This window comes from Gobius niger (genome assembly GCF_951799975.1).
Source record: "Gobius niger genome assembly, chromosome: 18".
Taxonomy (NCBI): Eukaryota; Metazoa; Chordata; class Actinopteri; order Gobiiformes; family Gobiidae; genus Gobius; species Gobius niger.
The window spans coordinates 10,709,667-10,729,436 of record NC_136869.1 but is presented as its reverse complement, the minus strand read 5'-3'; the positions used below and the strand labels follow the sequence as shown (position 1 = coordinate 10,729,436).

At 41.9% G+C, this 19,770-nt stretch overlaps 1 protein-coding gene across 1 annotated transcript in view; it reads left to right on the top strand.

The window, feature by feature from the left end:
- Positions 1 to 18,454, top strand: part of prkdc (protein kinase, DNA-activated, catalytic subunit) — a 42,026-nt gene extending 23,572 nt beyond the window's left edge. The window contains exons 57-86 of the mRNA XM_079576559.1: positions 144 to 354; positions 421 to 595; positions 1,164 to 1,367; positions 1,516 to 1,631; positions 1,702 to 1,833; positions 1,993 to 2,172; positions 7,089 to 7,297; positions 9,181 to 9,319; positions 9,391 to 9,579; positions 9,644 to 9,868; positions 10,090 to 10,198; positions 10,353 to 10,455; positions 10,540 to 10,690; positions 11,242 to 11,416; positions 11,505 to 11,698; positions 12,000 to 12,183; positions 12,277 to 12,437; positions 12,613 to 12,824; positions 13,223 to 13,310; positions 13,397 to 13,540; positions 13,662 to 13,869; positions 13,940 to 14,007; positions 14,319 to 14,539; positions 14,908 to 15,000; positions 15,282 to 15,374; positions 15,461 to 15,532; positions 15,618 to 15,819; positions 17,565 to 17,753; positions 17,954 to 18,093; positions 18,178 to 18,454. Of these exons, the coding sequence (XP_079432685.1) occupies positions 144 to 354; positions 421 to 595; positions 1,164 to 1,367; positions 1,516 to 1,631; positions 1,702 to 1,833; positions 1,993 to 2,172; positions 7,089 to 7,297; positions 9,181 to 9,319; positions 9,391 to 9,579; positions 9,644 to 9,868; positions 10,090 to 10,198; positions 10,353 to 10,455; positions 10,540 to 10,690; positions 11,242 to 11,416; positions 11,505 to 11,698; positions 12,000 to 12,183; positions 12,277 to 12,437; positions 12,613 to 12,824; positions 13,223 to 13,310; positions 13,397 to 13,540; positions 13,662 to 13,869; positions 13,940 to 14,007; positions 14,319 to 14,539; positions 14,908 to 15,000; positions 15,282 to 15,374; positions 15,461 to 15,532; positions 15,618 to 15,819; positions 17,565 to 17,753; positions 17,954 to 18,093; positions 18,178 to 18,382 (4,792 nt within the window). The 3' untranslated portion in view covers positions 18,383 to 18,454. The remainder of the gene's footprint in view (positions 1 to 143; positions 355 to 420; positions 596 to 1,163; positions 1,368 to 1,515; positions 1,632 to 1,701; positions 1,834 to 1,992; positions 2,173 to 7,088; positions 7,298 to 9,180; positions 9,320 to 9,390; positions 9,580 to 9,643; positions 9,869 to 10,089; positions 10,199 to 10,352; positions 10,456 to 10,539; positions 10,691 to 11,241; positions 11,417 to 11,504; positions 11,699 to 11,999; positions 12,184 to 12,276; positions 12,438 to 12,612; positions 12,825 to 13,222; positions 13,311 to 13,396; positions 13,541 to 13,661; positions 13,870 to 13,939; positions 14,008 to 14,318; positions 14,540 to 14,907; positions 15,001 to 15,281; positions 15,375 to 15,460; positions 15,533 to 15,617; positions 15,820 to 17,564; positions 17,754 to 17,953; positions 18,094 to 18,177) is intronic.
- The last annotated feature ends 1,316 nt before the right edge of the window (positions 18,455 to 19,770 follow it).

The following is a 19,770-nucleotide window of genomic DNA, read 5'->3' as shown; positions in this document are numbered from 1 at the left end:
GCATGGGGCCTGACAGGAAATATTTATATAGGAAGTCAGAAACAGGACCAGCTAAAAGGGTTGAATTGGGCATAAAATTTAAAAACCCTGCAAATCGCTTGACTCTTGGGAGCTTTTTTTTAATCTTCTGGTCTTGTTTGTAGGCTTTATGTCCGTAACTTCTGGAGTCAGGAGAAGCGCCTTCCCACTGCGACCTTTGAGCGGATGACGATGGTGCTGAGTTCGCTTTACTCGGCTCAAATTGAGAGGTGCTTCTTGAGTTTGGCAACAAATCTGCTGCTGGAAATGACGAGCCAGAGCCCAGACTTCCAGAGAAACATGTTCGAGTACCCACTGTCCGAGTGCACCTTTCAGGTAAAAAAAGAATTCCTCTGAGTCAAATCTTGACAAAAGCACTGAAATTTGCCATTGTTTTTACAGGATTATGTGATCGACTCAAACTGGCGCTTCAGGAGCACAGTCATGACCCCGATGTTTGTTGAGACCCAAAGCTCTCAGGGGACAGAGAGTGTGACGTCCTCTCTGTCGGCCTCTCTGAAGGGCCAACTCAGAGCTACTCAGTCCACCCTCGAGTTCAGCCAAACGCAGGCTCCAGGTACAGGATTGTTTGCAGGTTGTATTGTTTCTGAATTGTTATACTCATCATTTTAAAACTTTGAACAATGAGGAAACCAACTATAGAATCGCCCTCATAAATGAAGTTAAATTTCAAGCTGTGGTTTTGGTTCTGCTTTATCTAAAAGTGGTGCTTTCAAGATTAAATGAAAATAGCATGGTAATTAGAAATAACAAGGGATGGTGAGTTTTGAAGCTCTTATTATACCAAGGAAAAAGACTACTAATAATAACTGTTTTATGCAACTTGTTTTTCATGCAGAGAATATCAACAATTATAAGCCTTCTTTAATAGATATGTTTTCAATTTAACTCTAGACCTAATCGTGTTTGCAGCCTTATTAGGTCTGCATCATGACTAATGAGATTACAGTGAAATAAATGATATGTGTCCTGTTATGACACTTGTATGTATGTACTGTTTCCAATTCCATTACTATTGCTATGCTGTGAAGTTCCACCCTTTCAATGTTGTCTTCATCTAAGGTGCACACTAGAGCTTGTTTTATTTGTATGATTGATATAATTCACTCCTGTTTTGCTCCCAGGTCGGCGGTCGGCCTATAACTGGCTGACCGGGAGCAGTGTGGACACCTTGGCCGAGTACTCACTGGGCTCCGAGTCTCTGTCCTCGCTGATGGTGTTCGATAAGAAATCGGAGCGACAGACGGCAACCAGGAAACCGGTCGGAGAGGGCTTTGGCCTGAAGCGCCTCCCAGCCCCCACAGACGAAGTAGACAGCCGCACTCGAGGTTAGACCCGGTACAAAATATCTGGACATGCCTGTGTAAATTCACTTGTACCTCTGTAACATTCTTTTTACTATAGTTATATTCTATGAGACTCTTTTCTGTTTAACTGCTTAAATACGCATACTGGCTTTTGTTTACCTCATACTAGCACAAAATGAGCAACGAAGAAACATCTTGAGACTGAAGCGCCGATTCCTCAAAGATCAAGAGAAAGTCAGTTTGAACTACGCCCAAAAAGAAATCCAGCAGCAAAGACTGAAGAAGGTAAGTCTTAGTATTACACTTTCTGCGCTGTTAGGCAACTCGGTCATTACTTTTTTGGTGTTTTGTGTAGGAAGAAAAAGCTGACCAAAGGCTACGCAAGGAAGCTCAAGTAACACTGTATCGTAACTACAGAGTTGGAGACTTCCCGGATATTCAGATCCCTCATAGCAGCTTGATAACCCCACTACAGGCACTGGCACAGGTATCCATAATTTATACAACCTTGGCTACAGATGTAACTCTCGTTTTACAGCATACATTTCATAAAACAAAAAAGAGCAACCTGCCCTTTTTTTTTGTTTTAAAATTCAAATGTCAGTAATCATAATATTATCTGTTTGTCTTGTTTTGTTATTTATAGAAAGATCCTATTTTAGCCAAACACCTCTTCAGCTCTCTGTTTACTGGGATCCTGTATGAAATGGAGAAGAGCAAATCGTCAGGAGAGAAGCAGAAGATTAAAGAGGAGCTAAGATGTAACATGAGCACGTTTCTGACCAAGAGCACAATATGCTTTCCTCCGTTTGTGGCGTGTGTGCAGGTAATGAAAATCATACCATTCCATAGCATTTATGTATCTGCAAGCACTGTGTAAATGTTAGATATACATGCATTGCTAATTTTAGTAGTAGAGATTGCTATAGAACATCCATTAGGCTCTATTATCCCTAATATTTTCTCCTCACTATAACAACAAATGCCTTGAGATTACTTACCTTTTTGAAATATAAGGGTTTTGAGTCAAAGACTGTGGGATTTAACCCCATTGCTCATCCATGGAGGAATATAGGTTGTCTTTGTATCAATTAAAAGAGAAAATTGGTGTTTGAAGGAAATAATCATTGTCCTTGCCCAAGTGTTTCTTGGCTTGGTTCCAAACAAATATAACATGTGCAATAATGGGCCCATAACGATTCTTAATAGTGGCAATAGGGTTTTATCAATTCTGCTACAACTCAACCCAAAAAGACTCACTGAAACAAAGTGGCATTAGAAGAGTTTTATTGAAATGCATGGGCGTGATGAATTTATGTCACTGGGGTCTGAGCTTTGATGATTGTGCGACACGAGGCCGCTAACCAGAGTGCTGATTGGCGGGTAAAGGAGTGATGTGAAAGGCTGCGAGCCTGAGCTTGGAATTAAATGCAACAGCAGAGTTAAGGTTGACGCAGTGATGGGGTTGTAAGAGGAGTTAGAAAATCCCTCTGACATGGGTGGCAGAGGCAGAGGAGCCCGCCGACATGGGCACCAGTCAAATTGTCTTTGACAGATTAATATGGACATTCAGGAAGAAAGTCTTATATAAATCTAATAACACATGTCTGAAGGAATGGATTCTTGAATCTTTTAACTATGCCGAAGAAATCAAAGCACAATAAGACGTAGACGCCCAAACTTTAAATACAAATGTGAATATTTATTAAAAATTTGAGGTTACACACACAACTTAAGCATCAACGCCACATAGGTGCCCCTACCCCCCATCGTGCAGGACTCCGGGGTCAGAGGCTTCCAAACGCAGCTGCAGGTCCTCGCTCTGTGGCCTGCCATCGTTCGAGCAGCATCGTCCTTGCATCTGCATTAAGTTGTTTCCTCAGCTCAACGTTGTCTGGGCTCTGGTCTCCTGTACGGGACGCTCTCCTCCTGGGATGGCCGCCTGTTGCCACAGTGCTCCGGCCTGCAGAGGAAACAAATGGGAACTGAGATGTGTGTGAAATGAGCCCTGAGAAATACTTTGAACCCCTCCACAATAACCTTTTATTTTTTTTTATTTTTTTTCATTTCAAACTAAGAGTAATATTATGAATTTTAGTAATTTAGACCTATTTACATGTTAATTTCTTGACGCTTAGGTCTTAGTGGCGCCATTCTACAACTGTCACTGAAGGATCATTCAGAATTCGTTCTAGCTCTGGGGGAAAATGCCCAAATGTTACCAAAGCGTGGTTATTGTGGCCATTGCTCATTTTGGCACTGTTCGCTGGTTCAAAATATGTTAGCTGGACGTTGTCTGCCCCTAATTCCTGCGTGTCCGTAGTCTGAGGGATTAACATTTCTGACGTTTTTTCAATTTCGATGATCAGATGCCCTTTGTCTTCTTTTAACACCTTTAAGAGCAGCTCCTCACGCTCTGCAGACTCGTGTGCGCCGTTTTCGAAGTCTTGAAACTGCTGGTCACGCAGGACTTTCCACTCACACCACCTTCTTTCATTTTCAAATTGTGCCTCGGCCCACTGCCGTTCTCTTGCATGAAAGGCCCACAACCAGAGCCTGTCACGGTCCTGTCGCCATTTTTCTCTCTGATGGAGAATTTCTCTTTCCGCTCTCCACTGATGTTCTCTGGCACAGATTTTTCTCAGATTTCTCTTTTTTATTTTCGGTCTGGCCGTTTCAGACTGCACAACTCTCACGGACTGTACCTCAGAAGGTCTTGGGGGCACCATTTCTACAACTGTCACTGAGGGATCATTCAGAATTCGTTCTAGCTCTGGGGGAAAATCCCCAAATGTTACCAAAGTGTGGTTATTGTGGCCATTGCTCATTTTGGCACTGTTCACTGGTTCAAAATGTGTTAGCTGGACGTTGTCTGCTCCTAATCCCTGCGTGTTCATTGCCTGAGGGAACATTTCTGAAGTTTTTTCAATTTCGATGATCAGATGCCCTCTGTCTTCTTTTAACACCTTTAAGAGCAGCTCCTCACGCTCTGCAGACTCATGTGCGGCGTTTTCAAAGTCTTGAAACTGCTGGTCACGCAGGACTTTCCACTCACACCACCGTCTTTCATTCTCAAATTGTGCCTTGGCCCACTGGCGTTCTCTGGCATGAAAGTCCGATAGCCAGAGCCTGTCATGGTGCTGTCGCCATCTTTCTCGCTGATGGAGAATTTCTCGTTCCTCTCTCCACTGACGTTCTCTGGCACAGATTTTTCTCAGATTTCTCTTTTTTATTTTCATTCTGGCCGTTTCAGACTGCACAACTCTCACGGACTGTACCTCAAAAGGTCTTGGGGGCACCATTTCTACAACTGTCACTGAGGGATCATTCAGAAAACGTTCTAGCTCTGGGGGAAAATCCCCAAATGTTACCAAAGTGTGGTTATTGTGGCCATTGCTCATTTTGGCACTGTTCACTGGTTCAAAATGTGTTAGCTGGACGTTGTCTGCTCCTAATCCCTGCGTGTTCGCTGTCTGAGGGAACATTTCTGACGTTTTTTCAATTTTGATGATCAGATGCCCTTTGTCTTCTTTTAACACCTTTAAGACCAGCTCCTCACGCTCTGCAGACTCATGTGCGGCGTTTTCAAAGTCTTGAAACTGCTGGTCACACAGGACTTTCCACTCAGACCACCTTCTTTCATTTTCAAATTGTGCCTCGGCCCACTGCCGTTCTCTTGCATGAAAGGCCCACAGCCAGAGCCTGTCACGGTCCTGCCGCCATCTTTCTCTCTGATGGAGAATTTCTCTTTCCGCTCTCCACTGATGTTCTCTGGCACAGATTTTTCTCAGATTTCTCTTTTTTATTTTCATTCTGGCCGTTTCAGACTGCACAACTCTCACGGACTGTACCTCAGAAGGTCTTGGGGGCACCATTTCTACAACTGTCACTGAGGGATCATTCAGAATTCGTTCTAGCTCTGGGGGAAAATCCCCAAATGTTACCAAAGCGTGGTTATTGTGGCCATTGCTCATTTTGGCACTGTTCACTGGTTCAAAATGTGTTAGCTGGACGTTGTCTGCTCCTAATCCCTGCGTGTTCATTGTCTGAGGGAACATTTCTGAAGTTTTTTCAATTTCGATGATCAGATGCCCTCTGTCTTCTTTTAACACCTTTAAGAGCAGCTCCTCACGCTCTGCAGACTCATGTGCAGCGTTTTCAAAGTCTTGAAACTGCTGATCACGCAGGACTTTCCACTCACACCACCGTCTTTCATTCTCAAATTGTGCCTCGGCCCACTGCCGTTCTCTTGCATGAAAGGCCGATAGCCAGAGCCTGTCACGGTGCTGTCGCCATCTTTCTCGCTGATGGAGAATTTCTCGTTCCTCTCTCCATTGGCGTTCTCTGGCTTTGAGCACCTGTATCTCTTATAAAAGCCTCTCTTTTTCAGAAAAGGCTTCAACTCCTGTAACGCTGCAGGACGTGCCTTGGGCGTTCTCCATTTGGCTAATGTCACACATGTTTGTACAAACAAACTAAAACTCGATAAAAACGGTCAGAAATGTGCTGTGTGCTTGCTAAAACAACGTCGCAATGTGAACTAATGAACAGTTAGGCAGAAATGACCCAGACTGAAACCATAGCAACATACCACAAATTTCCATATGGAATAGTATGGAATCGTGTCATGTGATTTAGAACAGTCACATGGGTACATTTTGGAATATGACCTGTTGCTAGGTTACGTGGTAGATTCCATTCTCCCAGGTCAAATAATTATTCTTCTCAAAAGGTGCTCCCTCTCCTGGCTTTGTCCCTGTTTCAAAGCGCTAAAACTCAATAAAAATGAACACTGCATGAGTGCATGTAGTAGTTGTAGTAGACCGGGCGATTTTGGACCAAAAAATAATCACGATTATATTCCTCATATTTATCGATCTCGATTTTCGATTCGATTTTATTTAATTTTTTCATCATAAATTAAATACATCTTGCTGATTCATAAAATTAGAGACATCTTTTATTGAAACCTCAGCTCACACAAAACTAATGCTTTCCTCCAGTTTCATTTAACACGCAAAAGTCTTCCATTGTCCCGTCCAAACTCCCAAACTAGGTACTGTTAGTGGTTAAGAAATGGATGTAAATCTGTCGATTATAGACATTACGATTTCGATTAAATTTCGATTAATTGCCCGGCCCTAAGTTGTAGATTTTGATAAGATGTTGTTACCGTAGCTCTCAAGAACACCCGGGGTGCAAATAGTCAAGAAAATGGGCAAAAAGGAAAACAGGAAAATAGTTTGTGTTCAAAATTTCCTACATTTCACCCCATTTTTCCTATTCCCAAATTTTCCACCAATTAAAAAAAATGTTCCAAATTTTTGCTTTTTTTTGCCCCAAAGTGACCCATTTTTTTCATGTTTTTTCCCATGTTTTTTTCTTTTTCAAATTTGCCCAAATTAAAAAAATAAAAAAATAAAAAAAATCCCAAATGTACCCAAATTTTTTTCACTTGTTTTTCCAAATTTTTTTTTTTTTTTTGCTTGTCTTTCACTTTTTTTTCCTTTTACCAACAGTATCAAAACTTGTAAATATAAAGATTTTATATTTCTTTTCAGTACCTGCTTTCGATATTACCTCTTTTTTCCAATACCAGACTGGTATCATTTAAAGGTGCCCAGTCCTAGTATTCCCACACTCCAGCAGATGTATAAACTTATAGGCATATAAATGTAGTTCCTCATGTGTTGAAATCTATGTATCTTATGTTCCTCAACGTTTTCTTTTTGTGTTTTACAGGACATGTGTTACCAACATAAAGAGCTGCTTGAGATCAATCCAGCATCTATAAGCTCGTCTTGTCTGGTCAGTCTCCAGCAGCCATCGGGCATCTTGCTTCTGGAGGAGGGCTTACTGCACACTTGTGTCTCCAATGAGCCGCCTTCCAAACGCTCAAGAGGACTCAAAGAGATCCCCCCTGACACCAACAAGTGGATCCACCTGGCAAGGTTTACATATTTCAATGCACAGTTTCTCTCTATATTTTATTGAATGCACTATTGTATACAAAACAAAATATGATCAAGCTGTACAGTCGTACTATCTCTGTCATAGCCTTGACTGTGGTGTTCAGGCGCCACTCTCAGCTACTGAATGTTTGTTTGCCTATCAGTATGATGCTCTGAGAAGGTATTTATCCCTTTTCTGTGGAAGCACAGACAGACTTTAATGGTAAGACTAGCACAATGTCTCCAGTTCATGTCTCCGGGTCCCGTATTGATGGTAAATAAACATCTCCTGCCTATTTTTCACCCATCCTCTCGAACACCAACGTTAATTCTTTAACAGGGGGTGCGACTTATCCTCAGGTGCAACTTATATATAAAAATATATAATTTCACATGTTTGTTATTTTCACACTGGCATCCGCTAGAGGGCGCTCTAGGCTTGTGTACCAGTATCTGCTACTCCTGTACCACTGAAGATTTATAAATCAAGCTGTAATCAAGCAGCGGGAAAAGAGTGTGGAATGAGTGAGGAACTTGTGAGGGAGTGGCGAAATGTGGACGTTACTCTTACTGCAATGAAGAAAAAAAAAAAAGTTAATTGTGGACTAAAAGCTAGATGACCACAGCTAGAGGAACACAAATGTAAGCTGCCGGGAGAGGCTTGTCAACAGTGCAGTTATGCTTCCAGGCTCAAATAGGGCCTAAGTCTGATTCGACTTAGGCCCAATCTCAATTCTCTTTTCTACCCCTACCCCTTCCCCTAGCCCTTGCCCTTTCCCTTTCCCTACACCCTGAAACCAAGGGCTAAGGGCGAGGGTTGAAAAGACCGCTCTAAGAAATGGGACAGCCCTCCATTTGACTGCATTTACTAGGTTAGTATGTAAAAAAAAAAAAAAAAAAAAAACAAGCCTACATGTCTCTATAGCACGTTTCTACTGAACCAGTTCATCACTTGACTGATACTGTTTTGTAACACCTAAACAACAGGACTCCTCTCATCCTAAATCCAACAGATTTTCATCTGTTTCTGCTTCATTCGGTGCTACATTCTCCTTCCCCCGTCCGTGTGTTGCTGCTTCTACCGCGGGCCGCTGTGGCTGCAGCCAGAGCTGCGAGAGATCAGCCGCTCCGCTGGTGTAGCGCACTCAGCGGGGACGGGCAGAGGTAGACCCGCTCACAGTGCGCACAGGGCGGGGACAGGCACCCGCAGCCTCCGCTATGAGCCCGGGGCCTGAGTGGAGGCTGCCGAGGTGCGCTCAGACTGGGGACAGACAGCCTCGGACCCGGGCTCAGAGCACAGTGGCGCGGGCCCGGGCTCAGAGCACAGCGGCGCGGCCGGACAGACAGTGCCGCAGCGGCGATGAACCCCGTGTGTCATGGCATTAGCGACGTATCGAAAGTTTGGAAAGAAATGGCAAAAGTCGCCAATGCAGCACAAATAGCATTTGCAGCAGCAAAGCGAAAACGTAGAACTGACACGTTTAACGCAATGGACTGTTTTAATTGTTACACAAAGCGAATAAAGTCACAAACGAAGAGTTCTGCAACTTTATAAATGTAAGAGTGATTAGTGATGATGTTCGTGAATTCATTTCGCAGCTTATTTCCGTGTTTTGTCAAACTCCTCCTACCCCTTCGTCTGATGTGTGCATCTTAAAAACCCTCGCTTGAAGGGCTATGTGACCTCTCCCTCACCCCTACCCCTCAGCACAAAATAGAATTGGGACACCCCTTTGTCTCTCGTGAACGCGCAAAACGAAGGGAAAGGGCTAAGCGGGGGGCTAAGGGGGAGAATTGAGATTGGGCCTTATACTCCGGAGAAACTTATAGTCTGGAAAATATGGTAATTCATTCATTTAATTTAAGAAAATGTTTCTTTCCAGACTGTATAGATCTTTGGAGGACTATGACGTTGTGCGTGGGATCTTTGGGAGTAAAGTTGGGACCAAAACCATCACTTCTGCTGCTCTTCAGGCTGAAGCACACACCGACTACGCAGAGGCTGTCAAACTCTACAATGAGGTAAAAGTGTCAAAGCTTTAGTAAATACATAGATGTTTAAGCCTAAGGAAGACGTACTATTACCATCTCAGGCACTAAACACAGAGGAGTGGAGTGACGGACCGCCCGCTGATGCAGAGAAAGACTTCTGGGAGATTGCGGCGATGGAGGCCTACAGTCACCTGACCGAGTGGAACTCCCTGCAGTACTGCTCCACTGTTTACATCGACGAGGCCTCTCCACCGGATCTGGAGAAGATGTGGGCTGAACCTTACCACCAGGTACATGAGGTTTCAGTCAGCACAGTGGCACAGCGGCACGTTTGACGTCCTTTTTGTGTCCTAGGAGATGTATCTGCAGCACATGATCCGCAGCATGTTGAAGCAGCTCCAGCTCGGTGCGGCCGACCAAACGCTCCTCAGTTTCATCGACAAAGCCATGAGGGTCGAGGATCGCAAAAAGCTGTTGGAAAACCACTACAGCCAAGAGCTCAGCCTGCTCTACATCCTGCAGGAAGATTACGACCGCGCCAAGTACTACATCAACTGCGCCATGCAGCTGTTTATGCAGGTATTGATATATTTTGTCAGGCCCGTAAGATGGGGATTGGCAAAACTAATTAAATTATTCTGTAGTGTTGCTGGATAAAAAATAAAAATCCTGTCCTTGTAATGTGTATTTATTTTCCCATCTGAGAGACTGGTATTAAGTTGTAACATCTGAGGACATTATTATAAGAAAATAGTTAAATGTCTTATGTATTTGGACTTCACTTGGACTTCTCTCAACAGAATTACTCCAGTGTCGATACACTTCTTACCAAGAGTCGCTTGACTATCCTGCAGTCAGTGCAGGCCTTGACCGAAATACAAGACTTCCTGTTGTTCATTAAAGGAGAGGGTAAGACATGGCTTATATAACCCTAACATAGCTTCACAAAGACTGTTGGAAAGTATTGCATTGTTTTTCTTTTATTGTGGCCCTCAATATTAAAGTAGGATCTACAGAAGCGGGAAAAATGCAAACCTAAGAATTTGATGATTTATATTTCTAGTGTCTGTGTCCTCCCTGAAGCGCCTAACACGACTATGGACCGAACGCTATCCCGATCCTAAAGTGGACCCCGTGAACATCTGGGATGATATCATTACATCAAGGTACAGAAAATAATAAAATAACCTTTTGACGTGTCTAACTTTATAAAAAAAAACACAGGTTGACATGTATTTGTTGTGCTTTAGGTGTTTCTTTCTAGATAAGATTGCAGAAAAGGTAAAAAGCCATGGACCCACTGACGATATGGAAGTGGATGGAGAGGCTGACGTCGACTCCATGGTGAACAACTGCAAGTTTACCATGAAGCTGCACATGGCTGACAGCGCATGGAACCAGGTAAAACGACTCACAGTCAACATGCTAGTGGGTCTTGAATCTCATTTCTTTAGTTGTAGATAAACGTAAAATAGAAATAAACAGAACAAGCTGACATGAAAATCTTAAAGTTATAAGGAGATATTGCACAATAACAGAATAGGGTAAAAGGTAAATAAAAATGAGTTAAACTGAAAAACAATAGATTAACAAACATTTCACCTTGCATAGCAGTAGACAGTTTCTCCAGTTCAGTGGAAAGGGTGTGCAAGTTTAGAACACTTAAGTAGTTTATGGTGCTTCACAGATAATTGCAGGATAGATTCAAATTATGTGAAATTACCGGTACTACAACGAAATATTCAACATACTTGGATTACCAATATAGATATTATCTGTACAGATGAAAGTTGTTCTTTCTAGATCTTTTTAATTAATCCCCATACATCAATCCCATATTGTTGTGCAAAACATGCATCTAGCAAGAAACGTCCATATTTACAATTTTATCAAGATAATTCTACCCTCTATGTTTCTCATCTCTTTGCTATATGCCCATTCTGTGTCAACAGAATAACTTTCCTGTTGCGACTAAGCTGCTGAAGGACCTCCACAGAGAGGCCAAATCAAACAGGAGCTGGTTACTGCGCTGGGTCCACAGCTACAGCCGCTACAGCCACAAACGCAGCCACACCCTGAGTCCTCTGGAGCAGGTCAACACGATGTTGAAGACTATTCCATTGCTGGGTTCGTAATGTAGTATGTGCTGCTGTATATTATCACCGAAAAACATGGATATATAAACATGTGACTGAGTCTCCTTTATTCCCTACAGAGGACCTCCAGTTGGATTGTCAAAGTGCCTCAGCTAAAGTTTTCAGATATCAGAAAATACTCCAAGGGAAGTCGTTCCACGTCCTGGCCACCGCTCTGGGCAGCAGTCCTTCAGTTTTGGGAACCATTGATGCAGAAAAGGCCAAGAAAGTAGTGAAACTTTCAGGACAAACATGGCCAGCAGAAGATCCAAAGGTAGATTTACTAAAGTACACATCAAGCTTGTTTTTTAATAGGAAAACTTTCAAATTCATTGTCATTGTCATTGTCTCTGTATCGTCCACCAGCAGGAGTCGTAGCAAGAATAGCCTACATTTGATTATTACTTTTGTGCCATTGCTCTGTTTGTAATTAGATAATGTGTGCAATATTTTCAATTCAAAAGTTAATTTTTTTAGTACTTCAACTTCCAAAGAGCACCCCAAGTTTTGAGTGTTTTCTACTTTTTCCTAGAAGAAGGAAGACATTTTGTTTTTTATGATTTTCTTTATGACAGAAAGTTGAAGTGGGGCTGCATCTCCAAGCCCTGAAGTTGTTCTGCGAAGGCACCAGGAAAGCAGAAGAGGAGCTGCAGTCGTACAGCCAGGACTGTGTGGAGCCCGCCAGCCTCATAGAGACGTACATGGCTCTGGCAAACTTCTGTGACAAACGCCTACGGGAGGAGGAGCAGGAAGAGAGCGGTGAGGAAATATAATGACATTTGACTGATTATGCCATCATCATGCCACCTGGATATCATATAGTAGCTAATCTTTTCCCATTTCATCTTACAGAGAGCAAGTTCCCAGACCTCCTCACCCTTCCTGTTCATATAGTTGAGAGCATGTTAAAAGCTCTTAAACTGAACTCCGAAGAAGCCCGTCTGAAGTTCCCACGGCTGCTGCAGATCATTGAGTTGTACCCGTCTGAAACGCTGGACGTCATGACTAAAGAGGTACTGTTTTTTTCTTTGTTTGATCAAGAATATACGCTTGAAAGCTGATTTAAAATTGCATTTTCTAAAGTTCATATTTTGTCATTGTAAGATAAACCCTGGAAATATGGGTCTTGCAAAAGAAATAGTTGTTAGAAAATATGAAAGCTATAATCCTGCATGTATGTATTTGAAGATGACGTCAGTCCCTTGCTGGATGCTGATTGGCTGGATCAGTCAGATGGTGGCTCTTTTGGACAAACCAGAGGCAGTGGCGGTTCAGCATTGCATTGAGCAGATTGCAAAGTCCTACCCTCAGGCCCTGGTCTACGCTCTCATGATCAGCAGTGAGAGCTACCAGTTTGAAGACTCGGCCACGGGGCACCAGCAGCAGGAGTTTGTCAACAGGTAGAGGAACAAAAAACTGCAGTGACTTATAAAATCCTGGGTAAAATCAATGTTGAATTGAAAGCTAAATTGACACTGTATTGGCTGGAGGATTAGGATCAGTTTTGTAGGCCTTAGCTTTCAAATGAGGCATTATACTGTTATTCAGTCGAGAAGCTTTTAGATTTGGGCAAAGCCGAACTGGAGAAAATGTGCTTGGTTAAGGTGGGGCTTAAGACGTTAATTGTGGGTACATAAAAGATAGTCAGAGAATAATGAATTATATTCTCTTATTAGACGCCAAGATAACACAGTATTTTTAGATTATGTTGGATTAAGATCTGCCCATTCTAAATATAAATACATGCATTGAAGTTATTGTTCTGAGTTTAAAATGTGTAATCTGTGTCGCTTTATAGACTGAAGAACACACTTGACAAAGGGGGAGCTGTGAAAAACTTTGTGGATGCGTTGCAGCAGCTCACTAATCCAGACATGATTTTCAAGGTAATGCTTTTAAAATGTACCACATGAAATATTAATTTACCTTATTAAATATTCATTTATTTGACCTTATTTAATTCTTCCTGTAGGATTGGTGGGACAGTGTGAAAAACAAACTGGACAAAACGTGTTTCGATAAGAAGCAGATGAACGAACTGTACAACGAGATGTACTGCTCACTCGGAAATCAAAATTCACAAGGGCACGGGGCATTTCGCAAGAAGTTCATTCAGGTTTGTTCATCGGACTGGGAAGTTTGATGAGACAGATGATGAGATTTTTGTTAAAATTTCACTACTTAAAAGGACCATTTAGATATAGGGCCATTAATAAAGTCGCTTCACTTTCTGTCAGAAATTTGCCAAGGACGTGGAGAGCCTTTTGGGAGCCAAGGGCAGTAAGCTTTTCGAGAAGAGGAAAGATAAGAGTTTTGTGAAGAAGGTGGAAGAGCTGGCGCAGTCCATGCGTGGATTTCAGAAGGAGCCGGGGAACTTAAAGGAGTACTCTCCCTGGCTGAGCGCCTTCAAACAGGGCCCACTGAGCAACGAGCTGGAGATCCCTGGTTAGAGTCAACACAAGGGGACACGTAAGGCTCAATGAATGTGGATGAATAACATGTTTTTTTCCTGTAGGACAATATGATGGAAGAGCTAAGCCTTTGCCAGAATACCATGCCAAAATCACTGGCTTTGATGAAAGGGTAAGCAGCATTTCTTTTGCCTAATCAAAGAAATGTGTAGTATATATATACCGTCATGCACAAGCTTAATATAGAGACTGCAGTTACGTGTAAGACCTGAGGTGGCAGTAGTGAGCATAAAATAACCAACTTGCATCTAGGGTGCAAAATTTGAACGCATATTACAATATCTTGAAATAGCTTTACAAATTTAAATATAAAGAAAACAGTCAAAAACATATAGATATCCTTTTCAGCCATTTTCCATGTTTTTAAATTTGCCCTCTGTACTTGCTTACATGAGTAATGCATAATATTTCTTCACATTGCAGGTAAAAGTGATGACCTCTATCCGCCGTCCCAAGCGGCTGATCATTCGAGGGGACGATGAGAAGGACCACCCGTTTTTGGTGAAGGGGGGAGAGGACCTGCGGCAGGACCAGCGCATCGAGCAGCTTTTCTCCGTCATGAACATCGTACTCAGCCACAACACGGCCTGCACCCACAGAGGTTTGCAGCTGCGCACGTATCAAGTCATTCCAATCAACACAAGGTAATGCACTACTAGAGTTATACACATTTTATCATAAGTAGACCTGTAAGCATGTGACTTCTTCCACTCTTTTTACCATATTATAATGATGTGTCATAATCAAAGTTGGAGTTATACTATTCCCACATTTGCAAGTTATTTGGTTTGCTAGGGTTGTACCCTTGACAGTCACTGTTAGGCTATTTCATCCAATACAATTTGCTTCACCAAACCTTTTTACATTATTTTAAGGCTATGTCAAAGTGCCCCCAAACATAAAGGTCATAAAAAGCTAAATCTCTAAGCATGTGTGTCAGAATAGAAGTATTAAGAAATGTCAGAATTCACGATCTCCTTGGTTTGCTATAACTCTGTCTTGTTTTGTGCAGGATTGGTCTTATTGAGTGGATGGAGAATACCTGTACTCTGAAGGAGTTTTTGACCAACACAATGACTGACAAGGAGAAACAATCAGCTGGAAGGTGATATAACTCTTTAATATGATATATTTGTTAAATACAGTTCCCATTCAAATTTGAACGCATATTTCAATATCTTGAAATAGCCTTACAAATTTAAATATAAAGAAAACAGTCAAAAACATATAGATATCCTTTTCAGCCATTCTCCATGTTTTTGTAGGGACAAATTTCTGTTTTTGTACAAACAAAAATTCAGTTAATTGGTATCACACATTGCTTGCAACTACACTTGGATGTTTGCTACATTTAATCAATTCTAATTTCTGTCCCATTATGTCTAGACCCGGTGAAGCCTTCCATAACTTTCTATCCAGTGTTGGTCTAAAATATGAGAGAAACACAAGTGGTATTGCTTTGTACAACTTGGGCTACAGGTGAGTTCTACATATGTATGTTTACAAATAATGCAGTTTATAAAACCCATGTCTATTCTAGATGATTCATCCATTTACTTTAACAGGAAAGCCAATCGCTCTGAGGTGGTGAACAGCTTTCAGAAGGTGTTGCAGTTGGTGCCCCGTGACCTCCTTAAGTAAGCTCATCTTACAAATTAGATTTTTCTTTTCAAAATAAATATTGAACATTGAAATCCAAAGTACTTTCTAAAATTGTTTTAGGAGAGCCTTCATGAAGATGTGCAACAGTCCCGAGGCCTATCTCTCTCTGAGGTCCCACTTCATCAGCTCCCACGCTCTGATCTGTGTCAGTCAGTGGGTGTTGGGTATCGGGGATAGACATCTGTCCAACTTTATGATCAACACAGAGACGGGAGGCATGATCGGGATCGACTTTGGACATGCTTTTGGTTCGGCCACACAAGTAAGATCACATGTTTTACTTAACATTAAATGACCATATTACACTGGCTGAGCAAAAAAACAAGTCACCACCTGGATTTATGATCTGGTGTTTCTGCACTTAGTTGACCTCATTATTTGGGCACATAGTGTTTCTGAAAACTGACCTAGACTGACTAACTGCCTGAACATCCTGAATGACCAGGTTATTCCATCCATCCATCCATCTTCTTCCACTTGTCCGCTGCCGGGTCGTGATCACATTGCACCAGCCCCTATGGCTCCTTCTGCAGGATGTGGGTCCACGGAAGGACGGTCTCACAATTTTAACCGGGCCTGTTGGTCTCTCATTGGCCTCTGAACCGCTCTTTGTCTGACCCGTCACCTAGGACCTTTTTGCCATGGACGACCCTACCATTTGGGTGCTCAAACCCCGTTAAGATAGCGGTTCCACGAGGGATCAGGTTATTCCATCAGTGGATTTCTTCTTCCCTAATGGCACTGGTCATATTCCAAGATGACAATGCGAGCTCACACTGTGAAAGAGTGGGTCAGGGAGCATGAGACATAATTTTCGGCCACCACAGAGTCCAGATCTTAAAGGAATAGGCCACCGTTTTTACATACTGAGATATGCTCTTACCTCACTTTAGCCGAGTTAATATATCCCCGTCTGGTCTTTGTCCGTGCGCTCTGCCAGGCCTGCCAGGCCTCTCCCACATGTCACATAGCTCCAAAAAAGCTCACTATAGAAGCTACCAAGCTCTTCCACGTGTTCCCTATTTAAATAAAGTTACGTGAAGTGTTTTCATGCGAAGTATATTTACACAGAAATGTAGCGTGTCGATTTTATAAGCAGATAAAAAGGGGGACTATATTGTGAGGCGTAATGATACGAGGAGTAAAACGTCCGCGCAGTAACTCCTAAAGGTTATTGACGGAAGTGAGCGGGGGGAAGTCTTTAGGAGCTATGTGACATGTGGGAGAGGCTGCGTATGTGCTCCGTTTGCCTGGCAGAGCGCACGGACAAAGACCAGACGGGGATATATTAACTCGGCTAAAGTGAGGTAAGAGCATATCTCAGTATGTAAAAACGGTGGCCTATTCCTTTAACCCAATTGAGAATCTTTGGGGTATGCTGGAAAAGGCTTTGCGCAGTGGTCACACTCCCCTATCATCAATGCCAGATCTTGCAAAAAGTTTAAATTAACTGAAATGATGAAAACAATGGATCTTTTGACATTGCAGAAACTGACTGAAACCATGACCAAAGCTGTATTAAAAGCCAAAGATGGTCCAACAAAATATCAGAGCAAGATTTAATATATCTTTATGTGATATCAAACATGTTGTCTTCTAATATTTAATTGTAATAGTCTAAAATACCATATATATAGTTCCTCTGTCAATTTCATATATTATTCATTCATTTATGGGGTCATTCTATGGTGGCAATCGATTGCAGTTGCCACAGCTGCCCTGGGGCAAACCAGTAGAATGTTTTTTTTTTAATTTCTCTATTCTTTGGTGACAATCTCTCAACATCTGCCTTCACAAATGCTTTAAAAAAGAGACCATCACAATGTAGTCCTTGTAAAGTAAGTAATTCATTCATCTTTATTCATTTGAATCTTACAATGATCCACAAAGGCAAGATATCTGGAGAACATTCCAACACCAAACAAAAGGAGTCAGCGGAGGAAAGCAGGGTTATTAAAGGCTACTCCCATCCCAAGTGTAAAGTGGGTAATTGTTCTTTCTCAACAGTTTCTGCCTGTGCCGGAGTTGATGCCTTTCCGCCTCACGCCCCAGTTCATAAACCTGATGCAGCCTTTGAAGGAGTCTGGTCTGATTCAGAGCATCATGGTGCACTCGCTCAGAGCCTACAGAGCCGAGCCGGACCTCCTGCTCAACACCATGGACGTCTTTGTCAAAGAGCCTTCACTCGACTGGAAGGTGCTTATTATTATTGGCTAAGCAAAGCCCCAGTTAATGTCTTTCACCCAACCACTCTTGTACCATTCACTTCTAAATGACACAGAGAATTTGTATTGCTTTCCATGTCCTATTTTTCCAAATTAAAGTTGTTGTTTTTTTATTTGTAATCCTGTTGCTTTATGTTGTGCTACATTATTAAAATCTTTGCTCTGATGCAGAACTTTGAGCTGAAACAACTGAAGAAAGGAGGCACATGGACCAAGGAGGTGGACACCAAAGAAATCAACTGGTATCCCCTTCAGAAGGTGAACTTCGCTCGGAGGAAGCTAGAGGGCGCCAACCCAGCCGCTATAACGAGGTAAATCTGAAAAGGAGTCCAGTGTTAGACATAACAGGGGCATAAATGTTAGGATCTACTGATTATGCCTGTGTTTGTTTCCAGTGATGAGCTGAGGCTGGGTTTTGAGAAGGACCCAGCCTTTCAGGGCCTGCAGTCCGTGGCTTTGGGGGCGAAGGGAGTGAACGTGCGCGCGGATCTGCCTCTGGAGGGTCTCACCGTGGAGAAACAGGTGGACTGTCTCTTAGACCAGGCCATGGACCCAAACATCCTGGGCCGAGTGTACGCCGGCTGGGAGCCTTGGATGTAATTATTCACTTTTCTAGTAGCGCTAAGTGCGGCTCAGATCATACCGTCCTTTTGACTTGTGTTTGAGATGGAGCGAAGAGTGTCCTATCAACACATCCTAATATGTATTGTACTGTATATTAATAAAACTGTTCAATTCACATTTATGTGGTTTGTTTTTTCAACAATACATATTTCTCTTCAGATATTTTAGTGCAACATTATTTTATCTCTACTATTTATTTAATGTTTTCAAGTGTTGACATTAAAAAAACAATCTGCATATTCTATATTTACCAATATAATATAGTTATCGTTGCAAGAAATGACGCTAAAACCATTTTTTAAAGACAAGTTACCAATTTAATGTATGACATCACATGAATAATTAATTATTCGTATGCTTTCACATATTTCATCATCAATACATCATACAGTCAACTGCCCATGTTTTATTCTGTTTTGAAAATTACAGTGTTCAAATGAGACTTGTGAGCCCAGTGCTGAAATTTATTCCACTAATAATAGTATTATTTGCGTATGTTATAAAGTGGTTATATCCTGTAGTTGTTGTAAGATTGCACTGACTCAAAACTTATCTTGCAACAAAAAACATCTAAAAATCATAACTATGTGATATATATTATTGCCCCTGCAATGTTTGTAAATTACAAACTGAACTGCTATATTTCACATCTTCTACCATAGTGGGCGTACTGACATTCACACATTGGTATTTTTGTATATGGTGCCAGCACACATTTGCCTTTATTCTCACATGGGAAAGTCTTGCAGGGATCCTTCCATCCATCCATTTCGTCATCACTTTTAATAAGGATCAAAAACTTCCTGTAAGCAAGGTCTTTCATATTCTTGAAAAGTTTATGTTTTTCCATCCATTCATTGACATTGTCTATTCCTCTCGATATTGCCCTTCCAAAACTGGTTTTGCTCAGGTCAATCGTATCAGATCTCTCTTCTATTACAGCGTTTTTTCCTGCCAGTTTTTTATTTGTATAACTAACACTTGTGAGAGGGCATTTTTCTGAATAAATTTGATCTTGATTTTCATCAACGCTTGCAAAGCTTGCAGAGTATGAATCCTTTTCATTTTCATCAGAGGAACTTATGTATGTTTGATCATGGTTTTTAAAGATGTGTATAGCAGTGAAGGCGTCAGACACTTGAGCACACTCCCGAATTTCTTTCTCTATGGCATAACATGGCACATTCTCTAAACACTTTTTAATCTCCTTTTTCACTTCCTTAGCTTTTTCATACTTGCCTTTAATCTGACTGGCTACAGCGACAGTCACAGTTCCTCTGTCAATCTCAGTGAACCCCGAGAAAACATGTCTTTTTAACACATCAAACAAATTTCGTGAGAAGTGTGACGTGAATGCAACCACC